Source organism: Tachysurus vachellii, chromosome 6 (assembly GCF_030014155.1).
Source record: "Tachysurus vachellii isolate PV-2020 chromosome 6, HZAU_Pvac_v1, whole genome shotgun sequence".
Classification (NCBI taxonomy): domain Eukaryota; kingdom Metazoa; phylum Chordata; class Actinopteri; order Siluriformes; family Bagridae; genus Tachysurus; species Tachysurus vachellii.
In genome coordinates this window covers 12,459,300-12,482,183 of record NC_083465.1, presented here as the reverse complement: position 1 = coordinate 12,482,183, position 22,884 = coordinate 12,459,300, and the positions used below count along the sequence as shown (strand labels likewise).

The window sequence follows — 22,884 nt, the reverse complement described above, 5'->3', positions numbered from 1 at the left end:
TGCTGTAGCCATTAGAGGGTCAACCTTGCCTTGTGCTTTAGATCAATTGTCATGTTGAAACATCCAAGAGTTTCCCATGTCCAGCTTTCAGAAAAATGTAGAATGCAAATTGTCTGCCTGTATTCTCTGATAACATGCTGCATTCAAATTGCTCACACAGCCCCAAAAATGAGAGATCCACCACCATGCTTTACAGTGGGGATGGTGTACTTTTCACAGTAGGCCTTGTTGGCTCCTCTCCGTGCACAGTGTGATATAAAGTAAAATATTGGTCTCATCACTCCAAATGACTCCAAAATGCTGTAAGGCTTGTCTAGATGATGTCTGGTGTACTGAAGACGGGCCTTTCTGTGGCATGGGCACAGTAACGGCTTTCTCCTGGCAACTAGACCATGCGGGTCATTTGTGTTCGAGTACCTCCTTATTGTGCTCCCTGAAATAACACCACTTTTTTCCAGAAGCCTATGTTTCTTATTGTGTGGGTTTATTTTTTTTTTTTTGCATTCCGAACAATTCTTCTAGGCAGTAGTGGGTGAAATCTTTCTTGGTCTACCTGACTGTGGCCTTGTATCTACATGTATAACCTCTTATTTTCCACCTCTTTATCAGAGTTTGAACAGCACTGACTGGCATTTTAAAGTGTTTAGATATCTTTTTATATCCTTTTCCTGCTTTATAAAGTTCAACTACCTCATTATGCAGGTCCATTGGCAGTTCTTTTGCCATGGTTCAGTATCCAGCCAAGTCAGTACATCACCTCATGAGCTGAGAAACTCACTGACTATTAATGCACAGGCACTAATTACAATTACAGTGAGTCAGGTGTGAAAATGTACCTTTAATAGCCATTAAACCTCTGTGTGTTTATAATGTGGCCAAAAATTTAATTATATGTAAACTTTTGTTCAGGGTTGTTTAGTTGATTTCAGTTATCATTAGGTTTTTAAAAAGGAGTCAAACAACTATGTGATAATTAATGACGTCACGTGACCACTATCCTTAAACGGCTCTGACAATGAAAAGAAGGTTTAGAAACACCAGCCACAGCTAAATTGTTCTAACGGTAACGATGTGGCCTTCGGGAACGAATCGGTTCTTTGAGTCATTCAGTTGTGACTGCATTAGTTCACTCACTCACTCATTTTCTACCACTTATTCGAACTACCTCGGGTCACCAGGAGCCTGTGCCTATCTCAGGCGTCATCGGGCATCAAGGCAGGATACACCCTGGACGGAGTGCCAACCCATCGCAGGGCACACACACACACTCATTCACTCACACAATCACACACTACGGACAATTTTTTCCAGAGATGCCAATCAACCTACCATGCATGTCTTTGGACCAGGGGAGGAAACCGGAGTACCCGGAGGAAACCCCAGAGGCACGGGGAGAACATGCAAACTCCACACACACAAGGCCACCTCCATAACCACTAAGCCACCGTGCCCCCCACACTGCATTAGTTCTAAAACGTAAATCAATGGAAATAATTCAAAGGCACTACAGGCACAATAAGATTAATGCAGGTATGCTTACTGTATTTGTCCATTCTTTTGTATTGCCTTGCTGAATTTACAAATCTTTTTAAATAAAATGCAAATAATGTTATTTTGTTAATTTGATTTTATAAAACAACTTCAGGCAGACACAGTTAGGGAGAATAAAAATATATAATCACTTTTTTAATCAGAATTTTAAAAAAAGAAGGATCACTGGACACTGATCACTGATCCTAACTTCCTTAGCTGGGATATGTGAAGAATAGTATTCCACTGGAACATATTTGTGGCAATAATAAAGGGCAGTTCTTCTTCTAACTTTATAATTAGAAACATGTATACAGCTGCAATTCTAAATAAGCAAGACACCTGTTTGGCTGCTGTGTGTTGTGGCTTGCAATCAGAAGGATCTTTACTCAAACAGTTTGCTTTGGAGGTGGCATCTCATTTCTTTTAAAACAACAAGCCTAAGAATGAACCCCAACAGCACTATGCAATTCTGAAGCTGTAATCTTCTTTTGCCACATTTTTATTATTATTTTTATGTTATTATGCTTTGCACTGATTATGTGTTTCTTCATATCCAATACTTCCCTTGTCAAACAACCATGTTCTTTGATGGATAATATATTGCATATAGATATCTTATATTACATTCTCTTATATTTTGTAGCTGAAAAAAGAAGAAAACTTGAGCACATGCACTGGGCATATCCAGTAGCACAATTTGAGTTGTCTTGTAAAAGAATCCACAAGTCTACTAATAACCAGACCTTGAACAGTTTAGCCAGGGAAAACAAGGGAAGTTGATAACATTTGGAAACACTGGGAGAGCTGTGAAGAAAAACACAAAACTACAGTCACTGACATTACTAACCCCCTCAGGGCAGGAATGAAAGTATCACAGTCCACCACACAAAGAATATTTTGAGAGCAGAAATATAGAGGATATGCCACAAGGTGCAAACAACACATCAGCATTAACGAACAGGAGGTCAGATTAGAGTTCACATATAATTACAGAGATGATCATCAGCTTTAATGATGATGTAACGCATGATGGAAGCATCAGAATGAATTCAGAAGTCTACAGATACATTCTGTCTGCCAATTTACAGAGAAATGCATCCAGTCTAATACGGAAGAATTTTATCATGCAGCAAGTCTAAGACCCAAAACACAATCACAACAAAACAAAGCCAGGATATAATGGGATGATTGAGGCAGGAAGAGCATCCGGAGAAAAACCTGTGCCAAATCTAATATGTGGAGCACGTGATCCGCTGTGGGGTCACCGAACAGGGAACAGCCGGAAAAAAAAAAAATTTATTCAGAACTTTGCTGAAAATGTAAATAAGATACTTTCATATATCTTAGCCATATCGGGCCAGACTGTGTGACAGTTTCTTTCCACAAGCCATCAGACTCCTCAATAACTGAACTGAACTGTACCGAGCACAATACACACACACACACACACACACAAGCACGCACGTCAACTGTATAGAGTGCACTGATCTACACCAAATACACACTCTTCTGATGCACATGCTGGATTTATGCTGGATTCTTCATCTGATGTTGGGTACACACTAGAAATGACTTAGATCTAGTATAAAACATATGGTTTGGAGACTTATTACGTGCACTAAATATCTGATGAATCTCACGTCACAGATCTCTGAGCCTTTTTCAAACAAAAATCATAGTGATTAATAACTTGTCTTCTGAGAAGTGTTTTATTTTATTGTACCTGTCTTGCCAAACCTTCTCTAGAACTGTTGCTTTTTTGAGAACTCAACAGATGTAAAGAAACCTTAGAAAACCACAGACAGGACCAGTGACATGTTATATAATTTGCAGTTTTCTTTTGTGAAAGTACTGATGCAAGTTGTTACATGATAAGAGTTTGTAATGATTAAAGGACCTGTGCATGTGACAAAATAAAACAACCCACTGATGTGCAGTGGGTTCCTGTACAGTAGGAAGTGGATCTTCTTTCCACTCAGCAAGCAAATACATGTTCAAAACAACACTGAGTCTTTTTATGCACAATTGTACACCTTAACAAAACATAACTGAGGCTACCAGTAATTCTGGACCTGACTGTAATTCCACATATTTCATAAGTTATGAAAAGGTGTTAAATGAATTGATTATGGGTTGTTTAAACCATTTTGAGTTGTAATGAATGTAAGCTTTGCAGTATAAAATATTTTGTGGTTAAAAAAAAAGCTAAACTAGGTTAAGGAACTGAAATCTGGAAACCTGTTACTGTATTCTTTACAGTTCACTACTCCAAAGTACTTTTTAGTTTGCTGAAAACCTAACATGTTTTACACCAAATTAGTCAAGTATCAATGCACATAGTCGAAAAAAAAATCCATCCATGTTCAGAGTTTTAAATTACACAGATCGATCTTATCCTTGTATTAGATTATAGAGTGACTCTTTGGGGGAAAAATTCTAACAAATTTTATAAATAAAATTTCTTCAAAAACATTTAAGCATTTCTAAATTAGAGTTGAAATCCTTTCAATTCTCTCTAACAGTCTGTAACATTCTTCTTGCACATAATGACTAAATGTTTGCCTATTTCTGGTTTGAGGACTCACCCTTTACTCCTTTTCCCTCCCTTTCTACATGTCTGCTTTTGCTCTATCCTATGTACACAGCACTGTCCATATCAAACTGTTTCAGATTGCTGTTTTGCACAATACATTACAATACCTCATATTACTTTGTGATTCTGGTATTTCTGCACATACAATATAGAATATACTGGTTACACTGGTAACTGAATATACATATTACACTGGTCAGCGCCACTTTTGCCTTTGTCTTTTGTTTAATGTATTGTTTGTTTGCACTGTCTTTTGCCCTGCACTGTCTTCTTGTCTTTGGTCCTGCACTGTCCTCCTATCTTTGGTCCTGCACTGTCTTCTTGTCTTTGGTCCTGCACTGTCTTCTTGTCTTTGGTCCTGCACTGTCTTCTTGTCTTTTGTCCTGCACTGTCCTCCTGTCTTTGGTCCTGCACTGTCTTCTTGTCTTTGGTCCTGCACTGTCTTCTTGTCTTTGGTCCTGCACTGTCCTCCTGTCTTTGGTCCTGCACTGTCTTCTTGTCTTTGGTCCTGCACTGTCTTCTTGTCTTTGGTCCTGCACTGTCTTCTTGTCTTTTGTCCTGCACTGTCCTCCTGTCTTTGGTCCTGCACTGTCTTCCTGTCTTTGGTCCTGCACTGTCTTCGTGTCTTACACTGTTTGCACCAGGTTGCACAGATGCACTTTATGGAAGACTAACATACCAAGTCCTTATAGCTCTGTCTTTGTTTTTATGTAGCATCATGGTCCTGGAGAAACGTTGTCTCTGCAACATCTATATATGGTTTAAATGCCAATAAAAGCTTCTTGACTTGACAAACCATCCATTCACCATCAAGTTAACACAGTTAATGAGCCCCTCACCTCTACTTTAACACCTCTAATAAGTTAAAGTAATAATAATTTAATATCCAATTAAAAGGCATGTCTTCCACAGAATTGTCACGATAACCCTAACTTTTTCTCACGTGATAATATATTTTTTTTCACTTCGACTACTATACACTTTACGGTAGACTTTACGGTAACAGCTGTATTATGATACTGGGCTGGTCTTCTAGGGTCTCTCGGATTTATAGTATTAGCGGGTGTAAAAAAAAAAAGGTTGCTGCAGAGACACAATGCGCGTCGATCTGGCACCAGTGCTGTTGCTGTCTTTTGGACTCATTACCTGCTTTCAAAACGAGACTATAAAAAGCAATGTGACCATCCTGACTTTTAATGATACGGATTTATATTTAACAACCCCTAGTACTGCCAGTACAGATAATGGCACTGAGGTGGCGCGCGCTAGGACGCCTGCGGTGAATGATACGGAGCAGAAAGTCCATGATGTGCAGAAGGAAAAGTCGGACACAGAACACAAGACAATACCCGGCAAGTGAAAAACTTTTCTAACTTTTTTTTTAGGTCCTGGGGATGGGCTGGAGATTAGGGCTGCATGAATAGATGGATTGCATGTATTTTTCATCTACTGATGCATATTGTAAGTGTGTGATATGATGTGTATATGGTAACCTAGTGTTTCAAGTCCTGTCTATAAATGTTCAGCCTATGTTTTTTTGGGGGGGAATCTTCTGGGAATTCCGATTTCCTCTCCCAGTCCAAAAACATCTGTGGTAGGTTGATTGGCATCTCTGAATTCCATAGTTTGAGAATGTGTGTTTGCAATTGTGCTCCCAGACTAGTGTGTCCTCTACCTTGTGGCCCAAACCCGTTGGTATTGACTCCAGGCTCCCTGCAACCCTGCAAAGAATAAGTGGGACAGAAAATGGATGTGTTTATGCTGGATTCTTCATCTGATGTTGGGTACACACTAGAAATGACTTAGATCTAGTATAAAACCTTGACATATGGTTTGGAGATTTATTAAGTGCACTAAATATCAGATGAATCTCACGTCTCAGATCTCTGAGCCTTTTCCAAACAAAAATCATAGTGATTAATAACTTTTCTTCTGAGAAATTATTAATCACTATGAAAGTACTGATGCAAGTTGTTACATGATAAGAGTTTGTAATGATTAAAGGACCTGTGCATGTGACAAAATAAAACAGCCCACTGATGTGCAGTGGGTTCCTGTACAGTAGGAAGTGGATCTTCTTTTCACTCAGCAAGCAAATACATGTTCAAAACAACACTGAGTCTTTTTATGCACAATTTTACACCTTAACAAAACATAACTGAGGCTACCAGTAATTCTGGACCTGACTGTAATTCCACATATTTCATAAGTTATGAAAAGGTGTTAAATAAATTGATTATGGGTTGTTTAAACCATTTTGAGTTGTAATGAATGTAAGCTTTGCAGTATAAAATATTTTGTGGTTAAAAAAAAGGTTAAACTAGGTTAAGGAACTGACATCTGGAAACCTGTTACTGTATTCTTTACAGTTCATTATTCATCACTCTAAAGTACTTTTTAGTTTGCTGAAAACCTAAAATGTTTTACACCAATTTACATGAGTCATCAATGTGATACACATAGTCGAAAAAAAAATCCATCCATGTTCAGAGTTTTAAATTACACAGATCGATCTTATCCTTGTATTAGCTTATAGAGTGACTCTTTGGGGGGAAAAATTCTAACAAATTTTATAAATAAAATTTCTTCAAAAACATTTAAGCATTTCTAAATCAGAGTTAAAATCCTTTCAATTCTCTGTAACAGTCTGTAACAATCTTCTTGCACATAATGACAAAATGTTTGCCTATTTCTGCTTTGAGGACTCACCCTTTACTCCTTTTCTCTCCCTTTCTACATGTCTGCTTTTGCTCTATCACCCACCCCCACCCCCACCCCCTTATAGACTGTCCACCAGTTGGTTTGGAGTCTCTGAGAGTGTCTGATTACCAGCTACAGGCTTCGTCATCACTGAGCAGTGGGTTAGGCCCCCACAGGGGACGCCTCAACATACAGGTCAGCCAACATTCCATAAGTGTGGTTTTTATGGTAATGAGGATTTTGGAAACTGAATCATATACATATTAGCAGCCTTGTGTATTCAGCACAGACTACTGACCTCATCATGAAATCAATGCACCACACTATGTAATGTTGCCTTATTTTTGGTTTCAAAGGTGCTGACACTGCATGCAGAGTATTATAGGTTTATGTAGTTTGGTGAACAACTATGACTCATGTCTATAGGAGGTAAATGAGTGTAACTGGTGTACAGTCAGGTCTAGAGGACGGAGATGAGTATGATGGAGCATGGTGTGCTGAGACGGAGGATAAGGAGCAGTGGCTGCAGTTGGATGCTCTCAGGCCAACACTCTTCACTGGGGTCATTCTGCAAGGAAGAAGCTCCATCTGGAGGCAAGTGTGAACATTTTACTTATCTCTCAGATTGCATGTCAAATAAGGCTTTTTGTTTAGCATCAAATGTCTTTTTCTATTATTAATTTCATACTAATATGAATAATGTTTAGTAATGATACGGATATCGCTTTAGTTTTGGCTGAGTTTATGGAACTGAAAAGGTGAGTCTTGGAGTGTTTTGAGCCAGATGTGTCAATTAACAGCACATGATGACAGCATCACAGTGAGATCATAATATATGTTAAAGCCAACATCCACACCATTAGCAGTACTCAGTAAGTGTCTGTATACTTATACATACAAAAGTTTTAGGCACAAGTAGAAATGCTAAAAATTGAAGATGACTTAAAAATTAATTAACTTATATCTTTCTATTTAAAAGAAAAATACAGAAAATGTGCCATAACAGGTAGAAGAAAAATCTTTAGTAAACAGTAATATTCTACACAGACTAAGTATTTGGTGTTTTTGCTTTGCTTTTTTTAATATAGCTTCACTAGTAGTCCCAGGTGCAAGTTATCTATTTATGTTTTATATCTTTATATTTTTATTATATGTTATTGAGCATCTTGGAGAAACAGTTTTTCTGGATATATTGACAGTGCACTTGTAGGCTTTATTTGCATGTAAAAAAACAGGAGTCTTCATTATTTTTTCTGTCTGAAATGGGTTTGGTTTTTTATATATGTTGCTTTCTTAGGTGACATACAAACCTTTTTCTGTAACATAAATTTTCTTGACAAGTAATCAAAATCTAAAATCGGAATCTAAAATGCTTTAGTACTGACTCAATAATGCAGAATTTATGAGATAAATATATATTTTAATGGGTCATGTTGAATAAGTGTTTTGCATGTTTGCCTTGGATCACTAGGGTTGAGGGTTTAACTCCCATCCCTGCCTGTGAGTGGCGTTTCATGTTCTCCCCATGCTCCCCAATAACTTCTTTCCTTTTGGCTCTCCGGTTTCCTCCCAGAGTCCAATGACGTGTTGTAGGCTGAGTGGCATTTATAAATTGTGCCATAGTGTCCCCTGCCTTGTGCCCAGAGATCCCAGGGATAGGATCCAGGCTTCCTGTCACCCTGAGTAGGGTAAACAGTACAGACAATGGATGGATGTAATATTGATAACAAAATTTGCACAACAATTAGGGTGCCTAGAATTTTTGAACAGTGATGTGTCTCAAGACTTGTTATTTTGTGTTATACCTTATATTCATTTTGTGTGTGGATATATATATATGTGTGTGTATATATATATATATATATGGGGATGTGTGTGTGTGTGTGTATTTGTGTGTGTGTGTGTGTGTGTGTGTGTGTGTGTCTGTGTGTGCAGCTTACACTGGGTTACAAAGTATAAAGTGCAGTTCAGTAATGACTCTATGACATGGCAGCCCTGCATGAATGGATCACAAGAAGCTGTGAGTTTTATGATTATGGATTATTAATACTGCATATATACCTAACAACACAGACTGTTCTGCCAAACTGGTATTTCATGTATATCTCTGTATAGGTGTTTGTGGGGAGTCAGGACCAGGAGACTCCTGTGCTGGCTTTGCTCCCTGAACCCACAGTGGCCCAGTACATTCGCATCAACCCACAGAGCTGGTTTAGCACTGGCACAATCTGCCTTAGAGCTGAAATCCTGGGTTGCCCAATGCCAGGTCCAATTTAACACCATCACAGCAACACTACTTAAGACTAATATTCATACATTTTAGCATCTGCTTTATCCGTGTATTTGTGTGTCACATAGATCCTAACAACCAGTACACCTTGGAGTCAGAGAGGGGTTCTAGTGATAAGTTAGACTTTAAACACCATAATTATGCTGAGATGAGAAAAGTAAGAGCGTTTCTTTCCTAGATGGACGTCTATATATGTATTTTGAATTTCTTTATTTATGCAGAGTTAATATTCTTACATAATAATCCATTGACCCAATGGTCTGAACTCACTTGTTCTCTTTATAGTTACTGAAGGCAGTGAATGATGAGTGTCCTGATATTACACGTATTTACACCATTGGGAAGAGTTATACTGGACTTAAACTCTATGTCATGGAGATTTCAGACAACCCTGGAAAACACGAACTGGGTAAATGATACTGAGATTCGAAAGCTTGCTTTTTCTCCTTCAAAAGATTTCTGCAATACACAAACAATTTGTACATGTATAATTTGCTGTAAGGGGTGATTTGATTTGAAATGTTATATTATAGAGCTGTGCTGTTATACTGCAGCCTAGTGGCAAATATACAAGCTCTTATACAGACCACACACTGTCTTTAGTGCCCAGCACTAAGATTCTACTGTTTGTAGAAATGAGACCTATACCCTGCCTCCCACTTGCACAATACAGATATTACAATACAGATATTAATATCAATATTACACATCTACTTTTGAACCAGATGATTTTAGCCATGTGTTGTGCTTGCATGTGATACACTGTCAACATCTGTTTTTCATTGTCAATATAGCCAAAGTAAACAGACTAGGAAAGACACTGAATGTTCTTGAGAGGAAAGGAGAAAAACATACCCTGTAAAAATGTCAGATTTTTGTGATAAAAAAGAAATGAAACCAAGATAAACCAAGATAAATATTTTCAAAACTTTTTCCACCCTCAGTGTGAAATTACATTTTAGGAAAAAAGTTACGATAACTTGGTTACTTACTGTACACAGTTTTTTATAATTGGAGATGTTGCTGTTTTCCGAATGGCACATTCAATATAATGATTAAATCACATTCAATTTCATGTACAAACCTAATTATTTTACAGCTGTCAGTGAAGTTATGCTGATTCTGGTTTAATCCAACCGTTGAAGCCATTATCCAAAAAGAGCTTATAAATCACGTGTGGAATCTCACTTGTTGAAAGATATTAATCAGGAGAAAAGATTTTCAAGACATTAGATGTACCGTGGGACACATAAAGACCATGATTTACAAGAAAAACAAATACCACTTTCACATCATGAAGAACGGGACATCCCTCCAAGATTTATTAAATGACAAGACAAAAACTTACCAGGGAGACTGCCAGGAGATAAAAAGCAATATAAAAGGAAAAACCTGACAACTACTGATTATTCTCTGCATGTGACAGCAATATTACATACCTGGTCTTTGGGGTAGGATGGCTAGACTGTTTTTTTCCCCTCACAAAAACATCCAAGCTCAGCTAACTTACCTTACACCATTGGGCAAAATGTTCTATGGTCTAATGAGATCAATTCCAAAAGGTATAATAATACTATTATGATAATATATATTATTATTATTATTATTTTTATTTGATTATAATATAATTATATTACTATAACTCAACTATACCTACAGTGTAGCATGGTGTTGGCAGCATTCTGTTTTTGGGATGATTTTCTTAAGCCAGAACTGGAGCTTTGTTCAAGGTGGAGGAAATCATGAATAGCTACAAATATCAGTCGATTTTAGTGCAAAACCTTCAAGTGTCTATTAGTGTAGTGGGCAGTGGTGGCTCAAGCGGTTAAGGCTCTGGGTAATTGATTGGGGTTCAGGCCCCAGTACTGTCATGCTGCCACTGTTGGGCATTGAGCAAGGCTCTTAACCCTCACCGCTCCAGGGGCACTGTATCATGGCTGACCCAGTGCTCTGACCTCAAACTTCAAAGTTGGGATACGTAAAGAAAGAATTTTAATATATATGTGACAAAATAAAGGCTTCTATTCTATTCTATTATATGAAAAGGAATATCTGAATGTGCTAGTCAGAGCCAAGACCTAAATAATTCAACTAAAAATGTGGTTGTCCTGAAGCAGGATGTGCAAAAGAGATGCCTGCACAATTTACAACAAATTCTTTAGCAACAAAGTGTAAGAAAATTGTCAAAATAGCAAGATGTTTTATACTGCTAGACTCTTACTCAAAAAGACTGAATGATGTAAAACATTTTGGATTTTGGAGAGTGGAAAAAATTCTCACATGACTTTCCATTGTTTTTCTTTTTTTTTTTACACATCACAAAATTCTGCCATTTTATCAGGGGTGTGTAGACTTTTTATATCCATTATGGTTTCTGATCACAGTGAAGAACATAACCAAGCTGTTGTTCCTTTAATTTTGTAATACATTAGGAGAGCCAGAGTTCCGCTATGTTGCTGGAATGCATGGAAACGAGGCATTGGGTCGTGAACTGGTGTTGAACCTTATGCAATACATCTGCCACGAGTACAAACGAGGCAATCAGCGAATAGTCCAGCTGGTAAAAGACACACGTATTCATCTTTTACCATCTCTCAATCCTGATGGATATGAGGCAGCATATGCGAAGGTAAAATTGAATTAAATTGTGTGCTGCAGTACATTCATACTCTGGTTTATTTATACTAAGCTTACAAAATCTTAGCTAGATGGAAGCATATCTATCTTTATCTAGCATAACTGGCTTTGTATCAAACTCCTTTTGTAATGGCAGTGCCATGCTTATTTTACTTGCTAACCTTTTTTTGACAACTCCTCTCCTTCTACTTAATTATATAAAACCTAATGTTTAAACAATACAGTGTTGTGAAAATGTAAATCAGTAGCCACTTAATTCAGACTGGACACACTGAAGCTTATATGTTTTTTGAAAGGAAAGACATTAGATTAAACGTAAGTTTTGTTTCTCCAAACTAAGCTTTAAAGAATATGGTCAAAATGATATATAGAATCACACAGCTATAGTGTATAGAAGTAAAAACTATCTAGCTAACTTCTTCAAATGTCCAAAAGCAAAGGTGAAAAAAAAGGAAATTAGAAGAAATTAAAAATGAAATTAATAATAACAAAAATATCTATTATTATTATTATATTAAAAATTAAGAATATATTTTTTAAGAGTATGTATGAATTAATGTATGACTGAATAAAGTTTTTCTGCATAGTGTTATGACCACAGACTTTCATCTGAGCATCTTCTGATACTTGTTACAGAAGTGCAGTTGAATTGTATTGTGTTGTGCATCTTAGGGGTCTGAGCTTTCTGGTTGGGCTGTAGGTCGCTACAGCTTTGAGGGAATTGATATGAACCATAACTTCCCCGACCTCAACAACATCATGTGGGATGATCAGGAGATAGCAACAGACAAAAGGAAAGTCAGTAACCATTACATCCCCATGCCGGAGTACTACACCACAACTGAAGCAACAGTAAGTATAACGTACAACTTTCATTTCTGAGTAATAGACAAAAATAATCATGTAAATGGATTGGATGATTGACTAATTTAAAAATATGTTTCAACTATTTAAAATAAGCATTGAGCCCACCTGTTGACCTACTATTTGTTTAGTCCAGGTGACTGCACTAATTTTACTTGATTAAGATTCATTTGACTAGATTTAAATAATTGACAGAGAAATATATAACATTATATAGAGTAATGCATTAAAAAATAAATAAATATATAAATAAATATATAAAAATAGAGCAGGTTTTGTGTCATGATTTACATATAACCCTGTCCAGGATACTAAAAGTACAGACTATATTTTTCCAATAAATTGCATTAATTTAATTTAATTCTACCTTTAGATGAGGCCGCATGTGCAGTCTTTATGTCAGTTAATGCCCAGTTAATTCTTGTTCTGTTTAAAGGACCCTAATTGTTAAAAAACAAAACTATAGGCAGCAATACCAATCATCAACGGTGCCCAAATTCATTTTAGTAAAAATTCATCAAGTCTGACTTCATATTCTCGCATTGCTTTGCTTCATTTGTATTCAGCAATAAACAGATGATTTGAAAAATAATAACCTGCAGCTATTTTATTTTTTGAGTGCACTAAACCCTGGAATACAAACAAGTATGTGTATCACAAACACACAACTGTGAAATCAGGGTCACAGACATCTTTAAAGAATGTGAGCGCTTCCTTTCTGAACCTCCCTTTGCTGAGGCCTCCCACAAAAAAAATAACATTAGAGGAAGTAATACTCCATCGAGTACCACACAAAATCCCTTTGTTGAAGTATGATAATCGAAGTAAATGCTTTTACATTGCATTTTTTTTATTACTGTTGTTTTGGCAAATGAATCTTAGGAACATTGTCCCAAACATTTATCTGTTGCACACACTGAACTTCACAGAACACTTCCTCTTTCCTGCTTGCTAAAGTTTAATACCTGTAATTATTTTCTTAATGTCACTCATTTTCCCCTACATTTTTGTGTGTGAGGTTGCTCCAGAGACCCGAGCAGTGATAAGTTGGATGCAGGAAATTCCGTTTGTTCTGAGCGCTAACCTGCATGGAGGAGAGTTGGTGGTCACTTACCCGTTTGACTGCACTCGAAACTGGATCCCACGTCAGGACACGCCTACTGCAGATAACGACTTCTTTCGCTGGCTGGCAGCTGTTTACGCCTCCTCCAACCTGGTGATGGCCAACCCTGATCGCAGAATATGCCATTTTGAGGACTTCCAGCAATACAACAACATTATTAACGGAGCCGACTGGCACACTGTCCCAGGAAGTAAGGAAGAACATACATCAACCAAAGTCATGATTCTTCTTAGTTTTAATATTACATTATAACAATCTACCAAAGTGTACATCATTAATCACAACAATTTAATGCCCCTGTGTTTGCAGGCATGAACGACTTCAGCTACCTGCACACTAATTGCTTTGAGGTGACTGTAGAGTTGTCGTGTGATAAATTCCCTCATGCCAGTGAGCTTCCTGTTGAATGGGAGAATAACAAGGAGTCTCTTCTGCTCTATATGGAGCAGGTCAGTTTCCTTTTACTCCCTCACCCACTGCCCTTAAAACCACTGACCCAGTGTGTACTACTGACTCATGCACTGACCTGTCCGGTTCTTTCAGGTGCACAGAGGCATAAAAGGTGTGATCAGGGATAAAGACACTAAACGTGGTATTGCAAATGCTATTGTTAAAGTGGAGGACCTGGACCATGACATTAGATCAGGTATGTATAGTAAATATTTACACTTGTTCTATTATTAAACATATAGGAGAATATGGTTTAGCTAAGCAGCTCTTGATATGAGTAGAAACATTTCTTCTTGCTCTTTGAAGCTGCTGATGGTGATTACTGGCGCCTGTTGAACCCTGGTGAGTATAAGGTGATTGTGTGGGCAGAGGGTTTCTTCCCTGCTATGCGTCACTGCTTTGTAGGCTCAGAACCACAGGCCACCATCTGTGACTTCAACCTTACTAGGACACCACAAGAGCGCATCACGCAGATCTTGGCCAAAGGTGGGAAGATCCGTACTGATCAGCAGCTCCGCATTAGAGCCTTGAGAATGCGCAAACTCAGAGTCAGCACCAAGATTCTGAACCGCCGGCGTGAGCAGCAACAGCGCCGTATCAAAGCCAAGAGAAAGTGAATGACATGTTGTCAATCACAAAACACAGAAACGAGCCAATCTCTGCTTACAGAATCATCTGTGGTGTCTTACACAGACAGCAAGAAGAGTGTAACTAAGAAGTCTCTGCTCAGTATCTTACCTTTCCAACATTCTTCAATTTTATTTCAGGGCTCTGAACTCAATGGTTGGCCTATTTAAAGTTGAAAATTAATACTTGGTAAAAGGAACCCATGTATTGTTTCTAAAAAAGGTGTGATGTTCACTATTAAATTAGCCTGTCTCTGCTCACATAAAAATGTACCTGTGAGCAGCTTTTAAACACTGAATATTCTTATCAGTAATGAAAATGTGAAGAACTCACCAGTGGAAAATGGTAGGGTGTAGCTGGTTTTCTACACCCATAGTAATTTTGCATCAGTTACATGTAACTAGGCCTTTTCTTATTCTACACTTTAATAAAACCAAATAAATAAATAAGTCCTGTTTGCAAATTTTGCATGGCAGAACTTTAACTTTAATAATAAACAATAACCGTCAAAAAGCGTTAAAAATCGAACAAATATTCATCCACTCATCTTCATCCACACGCATCTCTAACTGCTTTATTGTTGTCAGGGTCAAGGTGGATTCAGGAAACACTGGACATGAGGAGGTGGGAATACACCATGGTTAGGATGCCAGTCTATCAAAGGACGCCATAAAAACACATTTTCAGACACTCCTTCCCATCTAAGGGCAATTTATGATAAACAGTACACCTACCTGCATGATTTTAGAAGAGGGGAGGAAACTGGGGGACCAAGAGGAAACCCACACAAACATAGGGAGAACATTCAAAACTCTGCACACTCAGTTAATAAAGTTCATGATCGAACTTTGTATACTTCAGCTGTGAGGTGGCAACTCAATCCACTATACCACTGTGCCACTAATACTGATGATACAAAAACAATGCTGCTCTCTTTCTGTACTGTACATTTGCATTACTTTTTTTCTAAATTGATTTAGGGTTCATATCAGAGCACTGAAAAAGCTGACTGGAAGGAGCGCTCTCCAGATCAAACCAAAGCTCATGCTGCTTCACAGGGGTCAGCTGTAATGCTCAGCATTTCCTGTATTTGTGTTGGATCGCTTTTGTCATGGAACCGACTAACACGCAAGTCAGTAAAAACTAAGCTCTTGGTGAATATGATTTGGTTTGCAGCTGCCCAAAAAACTAACAAACTAAAGGAAAAAAAACACAAAACACCAAAACACATCATAGAGGCAGAGAAAGCATGCAGTTGTTCCTACTTAAAAAGAAATTTTAATCTTATAAAAGGATTTCTTATAACCTGTTAAGTTAAATCAGGTGTGATTTGGAACATGGAACATCAGGAAGGGATTTAGTGAAATAAACAGAATTATTATAAGTGTCTCCCAGTCAAATATGGTCCAGCTCAATTCAGTTATTTTGTTCATAACTACAATTGACAGCAGATGTTTCTGCAAAATTTATTTTTTTAAGAGGACTTTTTAATATTTAATATAAAAATATAATTGAACCATTCTGATTTACAGTATGTCATACCACATTCAGGCAAAGTGCTCTAGGCAAAGAGTGACAAAAACTTTATTGTTCTGTACCACTAGCATGATTCTGTGGCTCAGAAGAGCACAGGTAAGAGGAAAGCCGGTCCCTCCGAGACTCCTTCTCCATTCCACCTTTCCAGAGCTGTCAGTTGCAGAATCCATTAAAGACAGTGCACATTATGAAACTTCCAAGTTAGTGTAGACTTTCAAGTAGCAATAACGTAATTTCTCAAAGTCCTCCCTGTCTGCAGTTCCCAGAATTGCTCAGCTTCGGACTCGCCGACTGTGACCGTACATACATATTTCGAATACGGCATGAATTTGAGGTATACGTAAGAGTGTTGACTGAGCTTGCCCGATCTAGGAGTGTTGGTCTATGTGAGAGATTGAGGAAGGTATTGTAGTCACTATCCACTATCTATTCTCACTAATCCATGAATCATCATCAGCAATCACCTCCTCTAACAGCAGACACATACAGTATATCCTTAAACACATTTGCACAAATTTACTGCTGCTACTATCTACAAATTGGACCCCCATACAAAATCTGTCTTCATTTAATGTCTCAGGAGCCAAGCTGCCTTTCACACAGAAATCCCAATCACAAACAGCTCAATTCAGAGCTGCACTGTGCTGCTAAAAAAAAAAAACATTTGGCAAAATGCATAAAACTTCATCCATTACAACATTAACAGTTTGTACTGCTTACATTCAGAGCTACTTTACATGTTAACGATACTGTTGTAGAGGGAGGTTAGCATTGACATGCAGGTCAGGCCTGGACACCAGAGAGAGGTCATATGCAGAGTTGTAAAGACTGCAAAATAAACTCTGCAGTTTTAGTACCACTATGTGCACAAACCATCACTCTGCATGCACCCCCCCAAGCCCCCTCCGAATCAGAGGCATGCACTCTGCAAACCATTTAATGGCTATTTCTCTCATTACTGCACATGTACATTCAGAAGAAATGGAGAGATTACACAGTTTAAAGAACACAAAACAAACTGTTGTAAAAACACTCAAATCATTTACACAAAACTGCACTCTCACACTGTGAACACAAACCCCTCTAGGGATCGACCTGACAGAAAATGGTGTGTTTTTGTTAAAAGTGGGGTTGGTACAGTGCTACACGTCCGCTAAGGCATCCTGAGGCCAGCTGACAGTGCGTGGGTGAGAACTTGGAGGTGAGCACCACGTCACTGTGGGAGTAGATCGAGCGAACCTCACGTAGCAGCGCCGTACGCTCAGGCACGCACTCCTCAAGCTCCGCACAGTGTTCATCAAAGGCCAACAGACGCACACCGTAACCGTATGGAGAGCAGATAAGGCGCCCGTCCGGGCTGAAGCATAGCTCCTTGATGTAGCCACGGCCCACGTTGGCCTCCTCAATGTAGTGTGTGAGTCGGAGAGAGCAGCGAGGAGAGACCGGCGGCCGAGGAGGAGCTCCCTCCTGAAACTCGTACACACACGTCCACTGCAAAGAGAGAAGCAGAGTGATCACACAGTTTACAAGTCATTCTGTTCGGCTTTGTCACCTCTGAATTTGACAAAGAAAAAAACTGCTTCCTGACTACCGCTTCTGGTTTCTAATGTTCCCTTTCTCAAAGTTTAGCCCTGCTGAGGTATCACACTGTACTAGTGGAAAGGGAACAGCAAATAGCATTTATACAATTTTTATTTCAATTTAGCTTCTGAATATTTTTTTTTTTTTTTAAATCATGGATGACCTAAAATTAATTGAAAATGACAAAAAACAACAAAAAAAAAAAACCTCTTGTCCATGAACACAGAAAGAATGATTGTGTTTAAATGCAACCTCTGCAGTAAGTGGCTTTCCTGTATAAACCTGTCAGCACCCAACAGATGTGAATGCAGTTTACTCTGCATTACTGTAAACGTTATCCACAGCTCTGGGTCCATGTAACATGTTTACATAAGTGAGATGATTACACTTGACATCAGTGAAACTACAATGCTGTTATGATGTGTTTCTGACCTCCTGGTCGTCCATGTTGCTGGAGCAGCGCAGGAGTGTGGCCCAGCCTTTAGGGTGCAGTTGCAGTGAAGTGATGCAGTTCCCTCGGTCCTTCTCCCCTGGGATCTCTGGGGTCAAAACCTCCAGACTGTTCCTAGGAGATAAACCTGAAAACACACACACTGTTAAATGACATACACTGAAATTTGTGTTCTTTAAATTCTTTGAAACAAGTTCAAACCCTAATGATGCCACAGTGTACCAACACTATCCTCCGTCAACATGAGTGACGCTAGCCAATTCTGGCTCTCTGTTAGCTTATGTAAACGAAAGCAAGTCATTTCAGCTGCCCTGTGACAAAGCATGTGCTGCAAGTGAAAAACCTATGGCAACTGGCTTCATGCATCATAGGGAAGCATATACTAGCCTTCACCCTCCCTGGTTAGTAGCTATTATGATATGGAGAGCGAGTTAGTGGATTGGTTTTTTTTATTGCTCTTTTAATGCCATGCTAGAATCACTGGCAGTTTTCATAGCAGGGTCAAGGTAGATATTTTAGCAGATCTTATAGTATTACACCAATAGAATCTTACATTATTTATACTGTCTCAACAAGAGCAGGTATATGAGATCCTTCACACTCATTAAAAAGTCCAAGATTTGGTGAGACATTTTGAAAAACATTTAGGAAGACTCCTAAATATGTATTTTCTTAGTAAAAGTGTTATTAAGAGCATAAATTGGTGGGTTGGATTTGACAAATGAACAATACAGAAAATAGTTTAAAAATAAATAAAAATCAGCTGACCTTCTCTATGAGGATGAGCTTTGTTGTCGTTTCCATGGCGAGAGCCTGATGTCCTGGAGCCAGTTGAAGAACCTTCTGGAAGGGAAGAAACCATTTATTTTTTCCCAGTTCCCAATCTCAGTCAAAGAATACTTATTTATACTACAAATACAATACATGGCTAAAGGTTTGTGGACACCATACCATACATCCATCCACCTGTGCTTTTTATACAGCTCAATATGAATGAAGGAATGAAGGAATGAAGGAATGAATGAATGAATGAATTGGGGCAAAGAAGCCTTTATTATCGCCACATATACATTACAGCACAGTGGAATTCTTTTCCTCACATATCCCAACTGCTGGGGTTGGGGTCGGAGTGCAGTTATGATACAGCGTCCCTGGAGCAGGGAGGGTTTAGGGCCTTGCTCAGGGGCCCAACAGTGGTATCTTGGCAAAGCCTTAACCACTTGAGCCACCACTACCCCATAAAGATGTAGCTCTCCATTTGCTGTTATAATTAACTTCCACATTTCTGGAAAGGCTTTCCACTGGATATTGGTACATGGCTTTGGGGATTGATTTGCCCATTCAGCTACAAAATAATTTGTGGGGTCAGGCAGTAATGGTATAAGATGAGGCCTGAGTTTCAGTCAGAGTTGCAGACACAATAGCAACCTTGAAAAACTCTGAAGCAAACTTTGTGAAGAGACGAATTGTGATGCTGGAACATGTTTGGACTCCTTAGTTAAAATTAAGAGAAGTTATAACATCCTATACAATTGTGTGCTTCTAACATTGTGACAAGAGTTTAGGGAATGATAGTGATGATCAGGTGTCCACACATTTCTACATGTAAAGTTGAAAAACAAGGATATTCTGCAACTTAATTCACTGACCTTGGATAAAGATAAAAAAAAAAAAACTGAACTCAAGGTGTGTTCAGTTTAGATTTTAATCATTTTAACAGATTTTAAGTAAAAATTAAACTCTAGGGTTACTTCTTACAAATCACTTATTTTTCATTCTGCTGCTCTGCTGAATGTTTGTTCAGAGCAAATCTTCAAATGCTGTGAGTGAAAGCATTTTTTTTTTTTTTTAATAGAGCATGTTTAAGAGGTTTTACATGCATACCTGTGCTGAGTGGGGTGCGTCGAGCCCGTAGTATGCGGTAGCTGCCGACCTCTAGGCTCTGGGTGAGGTCAAGATCATGCAAGATAAGCAGGTAACCAGAAGAGGTGGAGATAAGCATCTTACTGCAGTCTGGCGTTAGACGCATTCGCATCAGGTAGCGCGTGTGAAAGAACTTCTTATGGGGACAACCGTCTTCTGTGAACCTGCACACATACACCCCAGTTAGAGCCCGTTAAACACAAGCTGCACGCAAGATGGTCTGAGAATCTAGAAGCACAAACCTGTTGGTGTCCCAGGTGATGACATTTCCATCAAAGCCAGAAGTAACAAGCAAGCGTGTGTGTGTGTCGTACTCAATATTCTTCACCCAGCTAGCATGGCCATGCAATGAACACACCTTTGAGTTCAGTTTTCTTAAGTCCCACAATGCAATGGTGGTGTCATCAGAACAGGTGGCAAACAACCGGTTATCCAGAAACCTGCAGAACAATCAGAGAATCGGTTTGTAACCAGACTTTACGTACAATATTCAGACTACTGAGGAGAGATAAATTCAGTTATGTCTACGTGTCTAAAGATGTGTCTGTTGAAATATAAAATAGAAGAGAACAGTACAAATAATACTGAAAAGGCTCTACATGTGAACTTAAAATGACATTTTCAAGTACAAATGACACTTCTTCACAGCGCAAAAAAATTTAATACACAAATCATACAGCTTTCCGCAGCACTGTTATGTTCTCAAATCTGGTTGGTCAGACGGTGTTGATTAGTTTTTAATCATACCATGACTCAATATAAAAAAGCGACATTTTCATATGAATGTGTTCAATTTAGTACATGATCATTTCTAAAGAAGTAATTTATACAGGGACATATATTGCAGAAGCGCTATTTAAAAATACGCAATTGCTAATTGCTGAAAATTCATTTTCTTTGAGATCTTTAAAATGGTTATGCGGGCTACACTGTTCAAATGGCATGGATTTGTGATCTAAAAAAAAAATTAACTAAAGTAAATCATGTCAGAACTTCTTCCAATGTGAAATTACAACATAAAACGTCTGATTTTTATTTCACCAAGCAGCCTTTATTATAGGTAATCATCCCTCCTCTTTGAATCAGACTGAATCATACAACCCTCCCCATCACTGATTGTTCTCGTCTAATGTTACGTTATGTCTCGATACCTTTATGTGACCGAGAGGAAGGTTTTGTCACACTTTCCATAATGACATCAGCTGAAATTTTGTATCGGATATTGACCTGAAAAGGACCAGAGTTGCACTTCTAAGTTATAAAACATGCATCCTATTGAGCTGACTCACTACTGCAGCTGAACACTGCTAACAGGTAATCAAGCTCTGTTTCCACATGGTCAGTACATCAGTATCTTACATGCTGTCAAATAGATCTGAAGTAGACATGAACTAGTGCACATTTTATACCAATAACCTTTGACCACTAATTCCATTCTTGCTCCTTTCTAATCGTTTACTGGCACATTTTCCTAAATTACACCATCTCAGTGTTCAGAACTAAATGAGTTTCTATGCACGATGCTGATACTTAAGGCCCATGGAGCAGCTGATGACCTGATGTACCTGATGTTGTTCACGCAGTCCTCATGAGCTTCCACCAGCGTTTTGATGTGTTTGGATGAAACCGGATCGAACAGCAGCACTTCAGTCTGCTCACAGGCCACAGTCAGCACCGACCTAAACACACACACACACACACACACACACAGGTTTAGACCTCTGTCCTGCAGTGGGTTTATGAGAAGAAGAGAACTTCCTTACCCGTCAGGTGAGTACTCTAGGTTAAACACGGCACCGTGCGTTTTGGTGCTGAGGTTCATTGAGTCCGTAGCAGGGCTCATTGAGGAATAAAGACGAGTCATAGTCCGAAAGTTATCCCGGATCGGATCTACAAGCGGCCCTCTGCGTACACTTCGGTTCCGCAGCCATAAGAAGAGCGAATCGCGCGGACTTGATGCTCTGAAGCCGGCGCTCGGAGCTCCGCCACACGCCGCTGATTCAGGCCGCGAACTACTCGGAGCTGGAGAATTCTCGCGCCTGCTCTCGGGAGACGGCGGTTTCGAGCGGACATCATCTTCCTCCTTCTCTTCCTCACGGAGCACTTTGTCGGAGTCGCTGGTGAGCCGAGTTTCCTCTGGATCGATGCTGCCGCTCGGTTCCCCCGAGCTCATAATGGCAGTGTTGCGCTCGGCGGCTCCGTTTTGAATACAAAACAAACCGGTCGACTCGCAGCCTCTGCTTTACCGCTCGCTATTAGTTAGCACCGGGCAGACAAGCACTAGAGCTACAACTACAAACACTGCAAACCTCCATTAATGCGAACATCCGAACTGTCGCCAATTCGCGTAGACAACAAATGACGTATTTCCGGTTCCTATATCAGTGCGTGCTTGTTAAAGGCGCCATTGCTGTTTAAGTTGTCACTGTTAGTTCACTGCAGCACCGACACTCGGCGTTATTGTGCTTCGTGTTCATTCAGACCGCTTTTAAACTCGTAGCCTAAACAAAAACCTTCATTTATGCACTAATGAAGGTCTTTGGACTGCTGCAGTGAGAGAGAAAATAGAGACAATT

General features: G+C 39.0%; 2 protein-coding genes across 3 annotated transcripts; one reads left to right on the top strand and one right to left on the bottom strand.

Annotated features, from left to right (window-relative positions):
* The first annotated feature begins 5,163 nt into the window (after positions 1–5,163).
* On the top strand, positions 5,164–15,266 carry cpxm1a (carboxypeptidase X (M14 family), member 1a). The gene is made up of 13 exons (XM_060872291.1): positions 5,164–5,478; positions 6,912–7,021; positions 7,281–7,420; positions 8,762–8,846; positions 8,942–9,092; positions 9,185–9,273; positions 9,402–9,525; positions 11,549–11,745; positions 12,426–12,605; positions 13,636–13,930; positions 14,050–14,189; positions 14,284–14,386; positions 14,497–15,266. The coding sequence occupies exons 1-13, from the start codon at positions 5,223–5,225 to the stop codon at positions 14,805–14,807; spliced, it is 2,181 nt and encodes a 726-aa protein (XP_060728274.1). The 5' UTR covers positions 5,164–5,222; the 3' UTR covers positions 14,808–15,266.
* A 1,111-nt stretch (positions 15,267–16,377) lies between these two features.
* wdr32 (WD repeat domain 32) lies at positions 16,378–22,750 on the bottom strand. Of its 2 annotated transcripts, none has more exons than XM_060872284.1 (7): positions 22,072–22,750; positions 21,874–21,987; positions 20,551–20,748; positions 20,270–20,472; positions 19,154–19,225; positions 18,367–18,512; positions 16,378–17,844 (listed from the first exon to the last, which is right to left on the bottom strand). In XM_060872284.1, exons 1-7 carry the CDS (start codon positions 22,479–22,481, stop codon positions 17,473–17,475), a joined length of 1,515 nt encoding a protein of 504 aa, XP_060728267.1. In that variant the 5' UTR covers positions 22,482–22,750; the 3' UTR covers positions 16,378–17,472. The 2 variants fall into 2 exon arrangements, with proteins under 2 accessions (XP_060728267.1, XP_060728266.1); XM_060872283.1 differs by having other exon boundaries at positions 19,154–19,228; positions 22,072–22,747.
* Positions 22,751–22,884: the final 134 nt, after the last annotated feature.